The 13,693-nt window shown below is 46.5% G+C and overlaps 2 protein-coding genes across 2 annotated transcripts; one reads left to right on the plus strand and one right to left on the minus strand.

Annotated features, from left to right (window-relative positions):
- Positions 1-115: 115 nt before the first annotated feature.
- On the minus strand, positions 116-5,078 carry smim28 (small integral membrane protein 28). Its single transcript, XM_076015634.1, has 2 exons — positions 4,718-5,078; positions 116-1,609 (listed from the first exon to the last, which is right to left on the minus strand). The coding sequence occupies exons 1-2, from the start codon at positions 4,814-4,816 to the stop codon at positions 1,157-1,159; spliced, it is 552 nt and encodes a 183-aa protein (XP_075871749.1). The 5' UTR covers positions 4,817-5,078; the 3' UTR covers positions 116-1,156.
- A 3,061-nt stretch (positions 5,079-8,139) lies between these two features.
- Positions 8,140-13,543, plus strand: ifngr1 (interferon gamma receptor 1). The gene is made up of 7 exons (XM_076015622.1): positions 8,140-8,373; positions 10,561-10,678; positions 11,510-11,691; positions 11,784-11,911; positions 12,085-12,250; positions 12,668-12,792; positions 12,882-13,543. The coding sequence occupies exons 1-7, from the start codon at positions 8,244-8,246 to the stop codon at positions 13,182-13,184; spliced, it is 1,152 nt and encodes a 383-aa protein (XP_075871737.1). The 5' UTR covers positions 8,140-8,243; the 3' UTR covers positions 13,185-13,543.
- The last annotated feature ends 150 nt before the right edge of the window (positions 13,544-13,693 follow it).

Raw genomic sequence — 13,693 nt, forward strand, 5'->3', positions numbered from 1 at the left:
TCTCTGTTATTTGTACCTCTACTGTTTTCCCGCTGTGCCCTCGATCCTCACGTGAACACCTTCACTTCTGCTCTAGTCATGCGTGTTTCACACTTAATGCAGATTTTAGATGTTTAGTGAATGTCCAACACCGCTGACAGGTGATGATGATGATGATGATGATGATGATGATGATGATGATGATAATGTGATCAATGTGTTGATGTTGATCTTGATGATGATAATGATGATAATGATGATAATGATGACAATGATGATGATGATGATGATTCTTCCCCCACTGACCGCTGCCGTTCAATAAAGCCAGTGGGCTGCAATCTCACAGTTGTTGGTGTTGTGTGCGAATAAAACAACATGGCACATCATCATCATTGTTAGAATTTTGTGCACTTGCTTTTATTGATGTTGGTGAATACGACAGGACAGGGGAAGACACCCAGGTAACAAGCATTCCATTCCACCTTATGACTAATCCCGCCCCCCCTTTTTCCCGCCTATGGGGCATTTCAAAGTTATTTTTGGAGGTGATGTCATTGGTGGCGAAAACTCTTCTTGTCGCCAGATGCCGTTGACTGCGTCGGGTTATTTGTTGTATCATTGATCGCCATTGTAAATGCAGCCTGGCGCTAAAAAAAAACAACAACAGGATGAGGTGAAAGAAGCTAAAGTGCTCGACAAAGCTGTAGACCTGATTAAAAAAGAAAGCCCACTCCCTGTGTATGCCCACCTTCAGTTCTTTTTTTGTGTACATGATCAATAATCAAAAAAACCTTCTCTAAGCGTCCGTAAAACAACATGTTTAGCCCTCTGCTTGCAGCGTTCCAATGAAACACTGGGCTAGTTGGCTCCCTAGTAATGCCGACACTTTCTTGGACCTCACACGCGTTTCGAATTGGACAGAGACGAGGCGGTCCTAGGGGGCAGGGCCAACACCTAGTTGTGGGCGTGGCCACTAAACTAGGAGAGACGTGCGTGAAAAGTGGAGCAGCAGAAGACGTGAAGGACGTAAACAGATACAGGAAATTAAAGGGATTGTTTGGTTTTTTTTTTTGTCATGACACGGGACTCTTAATAAAAACAAAAACAAAACAAAAAAACACCACGTGTTCTTGCAGTTGTCATGTCTTTCCCTCCCCCCCGCTGGGCACTGCCACCATCAGACAAAGCGGCCGCTGGACCTGAGCTCCGGACACAGCTTGGCCTCCAGGTCCTCAATCTTGACGGACTCGGCGTCCCTGGAGCTGGAGAGGCTGGCGGCACGCGTGATCTTGGTGAGCGTCTCCTCATAGGGCGGCGGCAGGTAGACCATGACGAAGACGCCGTCCGAGCCGTCCGAGCTGGTGCTGGTGTGGCGCTCGGCGTTCCTGGTGAGCGAAGAGAGGAACTCAGCGCTGCCCTCGCCATCCTGCAGGTCAAGGGCGATGATGTCGGCCAGCCTCAGCTTGTTGCGGGCGCAGCAGTACCAGCAGGAGCGGCCACCACAGTGGCAGGCAACGGCGGCCAGCAGCACCACCAGCAGGATGCAAGCCACCGGCAGCACCACGTAGACCAGCAGCTCCGCCCATTTCCTGTCGTCGGCCAGCTCCAGGCCGTCGCTGCTGCCGTCGGCCTGTGGAGAAACCACGTTAGCGGATCAGCAGGAGGCTTTAGATCAGATTGAGCATTCAGGAAAAATCAACCACACCAACACAATTTTTTTTCCTAACTCAGCTGAGTGTCACTGCCTTCCATCTGCTTCATCTTCGGCCGCTAGAAACACAAACCAGCGTTGCCTTTGTCTATTCTGATAATAGCACTGTCGCCTCACAGCAAGAACATTGTGGGTTCGATTCCCGGCACTTCTGTGTGGAGTTTGCTTCATCTGCCTGTGTCTGCGTGGGTTCCTTCCGGGTTCTCCAGTTTACTCCCACAGTCCAAAAACATGCATGTGAGGTGAATTGGAAACTCAAAATTGACCGTAGGTGTGTATGTGAGTGCAAATGGTTGTTTGTCCTGCGATGAACTGGTGACTTGTCCGGGGTGTCACCCTTCCTTCACCCTGTGACAGCTGGGGAGAGGCTCCACCAGACCCAAAGACCAAAGATGGATGGATACTGCTGCTGATAGTTCAAGTGGCCACTCATGGTATTGCAAGAAAACAAAAAAACAGATGGGCCCAAAAAGCATTTTTCACCCTAAGCCGCAATACAAGAATGAACCCCTGTAAAACGATTGACAGGACTCCTCTGACCTAAACCTTGGTAATAAATCTCATGAACTTTTAATCTTTCTAAAAAATACATTATAAAGGCCAGAAAATCCACAGAGAAGACTTTTATTGTATGACTTTAAAGCTTTCTACTTGCTATGTCTCGGCTTTTTCTTTTTGGCTGATACAATCTGATGCATCACGTTAGTTACAGAGGCATGATGGTAAGTGACACTACTGCTACGTGCTGTATGGGGTCGCGTAATGCAGAGGTTAATTCAAGATGTTGGACTTTTTAGGCATCACGCACCAGCAGAGCTTCTATCGACACAAAAGTTAGGAGCAGAAAAAGGTTGAAGTTTAACTTTTCTGAATGTTCCGTGTGTGTTTAATTTTCCTCCCACCTTCCTTGTCTCTGGTACACTAACAGTGACAACGACTACATCCTTCATCCACCTCCTCACATGTGGATGGAGGATCAAACGTGTGACGGCCGGCGGGATAAATGTGTCAGAGGAAATCAGCTGGCGGTGGCGGGTGATGGTGGCGGTGGGGGGAAGAAGAAAAATCTGTGTTGTTGCCCAGAACGACTTACAAGTCTGCGTTTGATCCAGACAAGAAGGTCGATCCAGCAACATGTGGCGACGCCGTTTCAGCTCAGCATCAGCTCACTGGCCCAAATTCTTGCCGTCTTATCATTTCTTCCTTTTTTTCTCCCCCCTTGCTGACAATTAGTTAATGCTGCCCAGAGGGGGACATGTTGTAATTGTCAGCCTGTTCTGACCTCAGCGGGTTCTCTCTTTACAACACTGGGGCTTCACTCGGACGGTTTGAGTGTCACATGTAGCATCTGCCACATTGATTAAAAAATAGAATTTTACATACTCAATTGCAGACTTTATAACTTTACATACTTTATTTACAACTTTATATAGTAAAATTCCATTGGCGCTACAACAAATGTGGGCGTAAACAGGAAAACAGCAATGTGCAGCATCGTGGCTGCGTTATGTGGAACAGCTCTGACACGTTGGCACTAAGCCGCTCAACTCAAACAAAAATGCTGTGAGAGTTTTAGCGGCAAGATCGCTAAGTGACGCGCTCAAGTGATAAAATTAGAAATGTGGCTTCCTCGTAGCTGAGACTGAAATAATCCCAGTCTGCTCCAAATTTTTTCCGGAGCTCCGGAGGACAACAACAACAAGAGCCAATGGACGAAGCTCAGACATCTCCTCAGAGCTTTGACGTCAGCACTGTTAAAACATGTCCAGACTCCGATCACTTCCTGTATCTGTGTATCCTTTATCTTATATGTGCCTCCAAAGACAAACAAACCTTCTAGAAATAAAAGATAACGACAACCAACCATGCAGGTGGAACCAGTCACAACAACACCAACTGTAGCCGACAACAGAAAAAAACAGAAGACAAATAGAGGAAGTGACTGAGAGCCTAGCTGCTGCTAAAGAGATTAGCGTGGACACTGCCGTAGCGATACTTTGTATTTGCTTCTGTTTTTTTAAATCAGAATTGGACACACTTTTTTATATGTTGATAAAGGAATAAAGAACAAGAGTGGTGGATTTTTTTCTTGGTGGAAACGTTTTTTCCTTCAGCAGCTGCCCTCTGTCCAAACAAATACACTCAGCAGAAACAGGAAACGGCATCACGCTGCACTAGTTCAACCAAAAAGCCAACAACACCACTCTCTGCTGCATGTGTAGAGAACTACAAGTACACACAGCTAGCCATCCCCTTCCATGTCATTATGCGTAACTGTGTATCAGCGGTGGTTTCGGTGAAACAAAAGTCGTGAAAACATTTCCAATTCAAAAACACCGACAATTTCTTGGAAATGAAAGCAACAGAGAGCGGGAGTTTACGACAATCAAGAGTACGGAAGTGGCTTTGCTGTAGCTGTCATATGTAAATAAAAGTGGGAGTGGTTTAAAGCCAAAAGAGACTTTATGTTATACACCACTCTCTCTACTGGGTGTTTCGGTTCTGTTCTGTGCTGCACGTCCACCGAAACAAAGTGGCCCCCTGTAGGTTGGCGGCAGTAGTGGAGCTCCGCCGAGACGCAGCAGGTGGAACTGAATCGTCTGTGTTTAGTGGGTGGAGTCAACTGATGAAGTGAGTCCAGAATAGTCCTGCCAGAGGATGGCGCTCTCGAAGTTTCTGCTGCAATTGCTTTCATGCAAATTAACAGTTTGGGCTACTGTCTTAGCATCCAATGCTACCCTTAGCATCAAGCACCGTCCATTCATTATGTGTTGTTTACCGAACACGAGGAGGAGGAGCCAACAGTTCTGAAGGCAGGGGACAAGGAGCGGGGCTGTGACGTCACTTCCTGCTCCAGATGTCCAACAATCCCGTGCAGAGCAACAGTCTGTTTTTTATGAAAATCTTAACAAAAAAAAAAAAAAGTTCACATGGCTGCTTTAAATTTAAATATAGCAATTCTCACCAATGTTTTGCCTGAACGCAACCAAAAAGTCTGAAACAAAGGTTGCCCAACTCGCCACACACCTGCTTCTCCTGCGGGGAGGGCGATCCCGTCACCCAGTCGTACGACCCTCGGCCCGCCGGTCCGAACCTCATCCAGCTGCTCTCCAGGAGGGCTCGCATGGTGCTCAGGTGATCAGGTGCTCAGCTACTGCAGATCAGCTCCCAGTGTCCACCACTTCTTTTCGTCTGGCGGAGTGAAGAGAGCCGAGGGCAAGGAGGGGATGGTCGCTTGGCTCGGAGGCGGGGCGCAGTGGGTGAGATGGGCGGGATGCGAGGTCCTGATGGGCGGAGCCAAAGGCTAAGCATCTGCTCACATGCACACACATGCAGTGGAGCGACAGGATTCAGGCCAATGATGGGATTTAACATCGGCCTATATCATACTCTGTTGGTGTGTGTGTGTGTGTGTGTGTGTGTGTGTGTGTGTGTGTGTGTGTGTGTGTGAGCAAAGTGAAAGAAAGGGGCGGGGCCTCTCTTTAGATCAAATCTCTGGCACGTGGAACAAACTTGAGAAAGAAACACACTGACAATAACACAGATGGTGTGTATGGGGGGGGGGGTTCCTGTGGATGCGTATGAGACAGAAACTAATAGATTTTCTCAGCTTATGCTGACTTAAAATGTTTTAATGTAATTTTGACATTTTATCTGAATAAACTTCATTATTTCAGGGTGAAAACAAACAAACAAAAAAAACTAAATGAAATCTTGTTCCAGAAAACTTTTTCTGTTTGTCTATATGAAACCTACTGGCTTTTTCTGCAGAGGAGCAGCTTCTGAATAAATGTGGGCTTTCACGGATGAATGTGTGTGTGTTGTGTTGTGTTGTGTTGTGTTGTGTTGTGTTGTGTTGAGTTGAGTTGAGTTGAGTTGAGTGGAGAAAATACCTGGGGTATTTTCTGATGAAATATCTTTAGGATGGATTAGGATGGGAGATTTATCAGCAGGTGGTCGTTGAGCCAAAAACCTGATTCCATCACGGGTTTTTTGTTTTTTTGTCGCACTGCTGCCAAAATTCACCTGTACACATTCACATTTGATGTAATGAGCCAGTCGGACGGCATTGGTGACCAAAAGCTGCATATTTGTTCAACAACAACAACAAAAACAACAATAACAATAATAATAATAAATCTGTCAAATCTTTTCTCACTCTGCCTCAAATCCTCGACGCGCCTCCAATCAAAGGATTTAAAGAAGCTACATGCCTGCTGCTGCTTCTGATGATGAAGACCAGACATGCATGCAAACACACCACACGCATGGTTTATGGGTGCAAAGTCTGAAGCCAAGGTGACATTATCTGGATGAAAAACAACCCCTTAACTCTGCTTTTAAGAAGAACAAGAACAACAAGACGAATAAGAAGAAGTGTTTTGTTATAGCTGCATTTTGAAGCTGCTTTTTATGCCACAAGGTGATTCAAAACAGTGACGAGGCAGCGGCTGGCCTGCAACCAGCTAACGCTAACAGCTAACGGTAGCTTCCTGGCTGCGGCTCTGCCCCTTTTCCCCCTCCAGGGTATAGGACCATTGGCCATTGCCTCAGTCTGACTGACTGAGAACAGTTCCTAAGTAACATCTCTGTGCACTAACAGCAGCAACCTGGCCTCCTCTTTTGGGTGTGTAAGCGCTGCTTGGAAAGAAAACTGACTGCAAAACTGCGGTGAGAATGATCCCAAAGAGGACACTGAGTGGGTCAGAGGTCACGGTGAATCGCGAGATAGAGTCGAACTGTTCTTCTTCCTGGCGATTTCCCGGTCGTTCCCTCGAGGACGGGACGTCGTCCGCAAAGAACCTTTTCCGCGGTCAGTGGTATTAATTAATTAAGCAAACAGCATCAGGCCGAGCGGCCAGCTGTGGTTGGGAGGCCGTCACGGCGGCGGCGGCGGCACAGCTCGACAGCTGCCGGCAAGCGACCCAGCGGGACGCCACCGCTGCTGCTGAAAGGCTGGGATTTGTCCCTGCAGGATTAGTGGACTGGCGGTCGGCACGCTCCAGCTGTGATTACTCCTCACGTGGCCATCTGAGTGGACCCGGCCGAGTACGAGGAGGAGGCTCCGTGAGGCATCGTGGGTAAACGCCGGGACCTGCCGTGACACCGCACACGCTGTGTGGATCATCACAAAGAAGTGATCACGCAGATCAGTTTGTTGTATTCGCAACAACTGTAGGGAAAAACAAGTGGTAAAAAAATATTGAGAAAATGATATTTCAAGGACACAAAAAAATTGTGCGTTTGTTTGTTTTATGTTTCAACAGCCACAAAACATGTTCTTTCCCCTTCACCCTGCATTCTACAATGGAGAAAGTGTTGAAACGTGGATCTGAAAGTGTGCCTATTAATTTGGCCGGCACGTCTGACTGACTCCTGCTTCAGAGTTTCTCTGACGCAGACATCAGCGATGAGTGAAAGACGCAGCAGGATCTTCCTCAGAACTCCCGCAGGACCGGCCGGCAGTGGCGGCTGCTGCTGCTGCTGTCGTGCTGGAGTCGTTGACTCGGTAAAAGACGGACGGCAGCTGTAATCCCATAAGAGGCTTTTGCTTTTTCACTCTGCTGAGGTTGGATGTTGTTGGCACGGTAACACGCTTTGTCACAGCATCTCACTGGACAGCAGCAGCATGTGAGGCCACAACGCTTTTTTGTTTTTTTGTTTTGTATTCCCCCCACCCCTCTCTCCCAGTGGAGCAGTTCGGGGCAAACCTTTTAGTAACATTTCAGTAACGTCCCATATAACAAACAAAACGTGCCCCTTCAAAAACCAAACAAAACTGACGACGCTGAAGTTGGCACCGCATCCGCCGCGGTGCTTCCGCGGTGCTTCCGCGGTGCTTCCGCGGTTTCGATTCCACCTTTAAAAAAAATTACGCAATTTGACCGCTACATGGCTGTGCTTATCCCAACACCTTTCCAACATATAAAATTCAGCGAATCGTTAGGTGTATGTTGAGGTGGATTTTTTTCCAAAATTATACAGTAGAAATGGGCATGTGAGGTATCATTGTAAAGCCTGGGAGCTCTACTATCACAATCAGTTGACATATTTCACAGGAAATCTTTTTTTGGCCTTTTGGGGGGACTACCATGATGTCAATGGCAAAGTTGTCAACTTTGGAGTCCCCCCAAAAGGCCAAAAATGATTTCCCGTGCCGTGAAATATGTCAACTGATTATAAAAGTAGAGCTCCCAGGCTTTACAATGATACCTCACATGTCCATTTATACACAGACTGACTTTTAAAACTGCTCCAGTGAGAGAGACACACACACAGAGAGAGAGAGAGAGAGACAGAGAGAGAGAGAGAGAGAGAGAGAGAGAGAGAGAGAGAGAGAGAGAGAGAATCGAGAACCGCCGCACCTTCGCTGACGTCAGGTGTTACAATTAAGAGTGTGGGCAGGCCCGTCGCCGCTCATAAAACACACACACACACACACACACACCGAGGAGCTCCGTGCTTTGCGCGACTGTTTCCGGTCAGTTTTAACCATGAGTCGAATGAAAAACGGGGAGCCGGAGTAGAAGAAAAAGAAGTTCAGGTGCGGTTCATGAGGAAGTCGGTTCTCACCTGGTCGCCGCTGCTGACGAACCGAGGGGCCGGGAGAGCCATGCCGCGGCTCGGCGCTGCCTTCATGGCCCTGCTGCTGCTGGTCACTAGAGCTTCGGCCGTGAGCCGTGGTGAGTTCCTGGCCTGGGCTGGATCTAAATGACGGAGTAATCACAGGAATGAGTACATTAGTAATTAGTATATTGTTTTGTTTCTGTGGTGTCGTTGAAATGTGTCCCGAGCCAAATCGTCGCGTCGAGATCAGTTCAAGCGTCTGTGTCTTCCTGTTAATCCTTCTCTGCCACAAGGGGGCTTAAACAAAAAAAAAAAAAAAAGTTATTTATAAATCAATCCAATTAATTAAAATTTGTGCTGCGATACCTAAAGTCAGCAGTCATATTATTACCAGAAGATTTTTTTTTTTTTTTTTTTTAAAGACCGCTTCTTTTAACTCTGCTGTTGCTTTCGAACTTGAATTGGTTTGTCTTCATGCCTCATGCTGCCATGTGATTGGCTGATTATTATTCGTAGTAGTTATTGGCATTTCTTTTCTCATTTAGCTTTCTCATGCGCAGCACCGTGTCTCTGGAACTTCCCCAGCCTGCTCATAACTCTACCCATTTTCAAATCCCGTCTAAAAGCCTACCTGTTTGCCCAAGCCTTTGACCTTCCCTGACCCTAACTCCCTGACTCTGTTGTCTGTACTGCTGTTTGTATGTTGCGGTACTGTTGTTCCGTGTTCTTGTCTGTATCCTGTACCCCACGTGTTGTTGTATTCTGTAAAGCGACTCTGGGTTATTAAAAAGCGCTATATAAGTAAAATGAATTATTAATTATATCATTATTTTTATTTAGTCGGACAAGTGTTGCTGACTATGTTACAATTTCCGTGTTAAAATTTGCAAAAACCATGCAAAATTCTATTGTTAAGTCGAGGTTCAACAGCAGGAAGGAGGTCTATGGTGAAACTCATGTCTCAAGTCCTGTGACTGAGGGTTTTTTTTTTTCCCCAACCAGACCGGTAAATATTTTACTGGCTGTAAAACTTTGTAATCTTCATATGCATGCGGAATAATGTGGTGCAAAGGACACCAGTTGTGATACAACACGGTGGATTTCTTTACAACGTGAGCCGTAAAATAACTCCAATCAGCCTCCGTCGCTAGTTTCTGCTCGTTCTTCCGGGACGCCCTCGTCCAGTTTAGTGTCATAGAGTTTCATTGTTGCTGCGACCGAGTCTGGAAACAACCTGCTTCAATGTGTCTTTACATTGATGCAGGGGCGGGGAAACCTTTAGACTGGTGGGCCACAATAGGTCCTAAATTTGAGAGAGGGGCTGAAGAAGGAACAGATGGATTCAGTGTTTTGGTGACCCACCTCATAGGAGAAAAAATATATATCAATGGATACATAGACAACACCTAACACGTATTTGAATGTCTATTTAAAATGAACAAAAGCATGACAACAAATTGTCTGTCTTTGAAGCCCCACAGTATTTAGCTCTTTACTGAAATTACTCTTAAAACTACCTAGGGCTGGATTAAAAAGCTTAACAGTCCGTATACTGTATGCCTTCCGGGCTGTAGTTTGCCCATGCCTGCATTAATGAGTTCATTTCATATGGTTTATGTGGGGGGGGGGGCTAGGGTTGCAATAGAGATTGTTTGACCCATATAAAACAATGTTGTAGGTGATCGGACAAACAAACTTTTTTTTTTTTTTTTAAGAAAAAGAAAGAAAAAGAAAAGATCAGTCAATCAATCAGATGTCTTCGCTGAAAGTGGAGCCAGGTGGAAATAGTTTCTTGGCGGCACTTCCTGCTCACTTCAGCCCTGAGTGGCTCTCACCCATGTGTTTTCAAGCCTAGCGGCCCCCCCCCCCCACCCACCCACATCCAGGGAAACGGCAGCGACACACAATTTTCATGAGGCTGTTTTTAAATACTTTTTGATATTAAAGAAATGAAAAATACCACAATTATGTGGCCGTAATTTAAAAAAACAAAACAAAATAGAAATAAGCTGACAAAAATCTAAAAGAAACCAACAAACCGGAATAGCTGCTGTTTGTTTTGGTTTGGATTCCATCAGTGAAACCGTGACCAGGAATCTTTCATGCCCCACTGCTTCCCCCCTTGGAACCACACCTGCCAAAAAAATTTACAGATCAGGGAAATAATATTGTTACCTCTCTTCTCCCCACCCCCCACCCCCTCATTAGCTGTTGACGCCTCTCGCACTTTGTGGAGCATGATCGCCAGGTGGGCACATGCGACCGTCGTTCTCATACATCTCATTTCTGCCCTTTCTTTGCAGTGTCGCCTCCGACAAATGTGAGCGTGAGATGCCAAAACAGGATAGTCACGGTGAGCTGGGAGTGCGGCCGACGGCAGCAGCCAACCAGCTACAATGTCACGATTAAGGGGGCTTTTGAGTAAGTTGACGCTGAAGTAGGTTTGTGATACAAGAGTTCAAACATATCATCTGAAAAACTTGACCAGTCGTGGGCAGCAGTGCCTATTGTCACTGTAAAACGCCTGCAGATGCACTGTGTAGCTACTTGGTATTTAGGAATGCACACTAATTACACCACAGTGTTCCATAGCTGAGAGATATACGGCCTTGTGTTTTTCAAAAATTCATAACTACAGTTTAAGGTGGTTCAAGGCTGATGTGACGCATACAATCGTCCCAACCAGCTAACCTCTGCCGGCTAGCTTCTCAAGCAGCCATGCTGCTTTAAAGCCTGCCCCTGAGTCTGCCTTCTTTGCTACCTAGCTAGCTACGACTGCACCACTTGGAAAAACCCATTCTCATCAGTATCTTGATGAAAATGGGTTCAAATCGGAAATTAATCTGACATGTGACATACCAACTGACCCTTCACCCCTTTACATTTTGTTACTGGTGCAATGTATTTTTGGGGCAGAGAGGGTACAGCCTTCAGCCACTGTGCAAGTTGCCAGTGTTGCTGATCATTGCTTTTTCATGCAGCAAACAACAAAGCATGTGTGAGAAATGCAGAAAACCCACAAATCACACTGACACAAATGGCCCAGTCGGTTTTGACTGTATACATTTTTTTTAAATCTCAACTTCAACAACCCGGTGTTAAAACCGCAAGTCTGTTGTGCTTAGAATGGAGCTCATGTTGGAACTGTATACCAGTACATTTATCAAAAAATAACATTTGTACTGACACCATTTTTTGGTTTAAAAAATATCAGTTGACTGACTTGCTGCTGCTTATCTCTCTTGGTTGAAGGCGTTTGGACACAGAAACCACAGAGTGTCAGTACAACTTGACCCCTTTCCTCTGGAAAAGTGAATCGCGCTACATCGACAACTACTATGTGAGCGTGGTGGCGGTTGAGGGCGGCGAGAGGTCTGAGGAGGTGCCGTCCCAAACTTTCAGCTTCAACAGGGTGAAGACTGTGGATGTTCTGTGTAAGAAGACGCCGTCTTCAGGTTCACTGACAGACACACACACACCCTACAGCAGAGACTCTGAGAGGCCTGTGTTTTCGTTCCCTCCACAGGTTTCTTGGATTTCCCTCCAGTGGACGTCAATCAGAAGGATTCCGGGGCATTGGTCAGTTTTGCCAATCCCTTCCGCTTTTATCCGGGACTGAGAGGAACATTTTCCTTCTTCATCTTTTCAAATTCCGTAAGTGATTCCAACATGTCTGGATTTTAACCCCTGCAGGCATTTCCCTGTGGGAAATGCCTGCAAACGAGGATTCGGCCTTTTTGACCTGATCCCGTTAAGATACCTAATTTTGTCCTCATTGCAACTAAGAGTCGAACAAAACCGTCTCTCTCCCCCCCCCCGACCTTCAGAGCCATTTTGATGCCTCCTGCTCGGCCGACGATGAAACCTGCAAACACAACATTTATTTTGCTGACGGGGAGGAGGAGTGTGTGACGCTGGAGGGCATTTTGTTTGATACATCTGAAGTCAACCAGATCTTCTTCAAGAAGACTGAACGCATCTGCAAGTCAGACGGTGAGTCCACGGCAGAGACTCAACCATTTCCTTGGTCAACCAGGCAGAGCCGACTCAACTCAACACGTATTTTATTTCTGGAGTTCTTTCATTTGTTAGTCGTTGCGATGGTTACGGCCACTGTTGAACTCTGCAGCCACCACTAAAGATCACCCTGAGTGGCAGCAGCGGTTTTGATAACTTCTCGTCTTCCTCCTCTTCTTTTACCATGCCATCTTCCCTTTCTTGAGCTTTTCTCACGTCCTTACTTAAATATCGCTGAAGCGTTGGACCACTGAATCCAGCTCCTTGGATGCCTGTCCATCCTACAGGTGCTATGCTGTTGTGGTCTGATCTGAGGAAGGGGGAGGTGGGTCGATTGGCTCCATCTGAAGCAGCTCAGATACCCAAGCATCAGTCATGTTTGTCTTCCTGCAGAGCTCAATGTGCTGATATACATGGTGCCACTGTTGGTCGCAGTCCTCATTATCGCCGTGGTGTTGGCCATCTGCTGCAAGGTCAAGGCCTGGATCATGAAGCCTGTGCCTCTTCCTGGGCCTCTGGTGACTTTTTTTTATAAATTTGGATTCAAGCTTCAACCTGTTTCTCTGGCTCGGCTCTGCTAAACCTGCTTTATCTCCGCCTCTTTCAGATACCGGATTTCGGGAAACAAAGCCAAAGCTACCACCATGTGTCCCAGAAGGACGGCTCTATGTCCAGAATGATCGTAATGCCCTCAGCTGCCCTCAGCAGCAGCGGCAGTGATGGGCAGGACGAGTACGTCGTCAGATCCAGACCCTGCTCAGACTACTTGGACTCTGGCAGCGATCAGATGGACACAAGGAGCACGTCAGTGTGCTCCGACTCTGGTGAGGAACCGGCGTATGATTGTCCGCACATGTGCGAGTGCGTGGACCTGGGCGACGGAGAGTTTGTCGATGGCTACCGGGAGTGAGGAGGGAGGGCTCCGTCGCCACTGCTGGAAACCTTCCCCTGGTTCCTGTGGCCTGGAGGGAAGCTTTCTGGACACTAAACCTCCAGGAACTTGACGGAAGAATAAAGAAGAGTCAGCTGATGGGCTGAAGGCTGCCTGAATTTCTTCTTCTTCTTTTTTTTTAATTTTTGTTTGTGTAACTGCACATTATCTTTGCATCGTCTTTGTTGGTCTTTAATGTGTGGAGCAGCTGCTGGCAGCTCTGTTTACTGCCATTGCAGACACCACCAGCGTGTCGTTTATAAAAAAAAAAAAAAAAAAAAGATTCACCTTCAAGTTCATGCAGTCTCGTCACTTTCCAAAGCCAGAGGTTCAAACATCGACTCAACGGATTTGAAGATAATTTTAAGGATTATGAGGGTTTTGTATTTCTAAATCTCTATATATATTTTGGAATGTTTTTCCAACTTCAGTGTGTGCATTATGTGCTGTCAAAAATGTTTTCACCTCAATATATCTGGACTTTGCAC

This window comes from Nelusetta ayraudi, unplaced genomic scaffold (genome assembly GCF_046127955.1).
Source record: "Nelusetta ayraudi isolate G7.1 ecotype Tasmania unplaced genomic scaffold, CSIRO-AGI_Nayr_v1 ptg000192l, whole genome shotgun sequence".
Taxonomy (NCBI): Eukaryota; Metazoa; Chordata; class Actinopteri; order Tetraodontiformes; family Monacanthidae; genus Nelusetta; species Nelusetta ayraudi.

Coding starts and splice junctions, on each gene's coding strand:
- ifngr1 (XM_076015622.1), top strand. CDS start 8,244: ATGAGGAAGTCGGTTCTCACCTGGTCGCCGCTGCTGACGAACCGAGGG. Junction 11,692..11,783: donor GAAGACTGTGGATGTTCTGT/GTAAGAAGACGC, acceptor TTCCCTCCACAG/GTTTCTTGGATTTCCCTCCA. Junction 11,912..12,084: donor TCTTCATCTTTTCAAATTCC/GTAAGTGATTCC, acceptor CCCGACCTTCAG/AGCCATTTTGATGCCTCCTG.
- smim28 (XM_076015634.1), bottom strand. CDS start 4,816: ATGCGAGCCCTCCTGGAGAGCAGCTGGATGAGGTTCGGACCGGCGGGC. Junction 1,610..4,717: donor CCTCCCCGCAGGAGAAGCAG/GTGTGTGGCGAG, acceptor GTTTCTCCACAG/GCCGACGGCAGCAGCGACGG.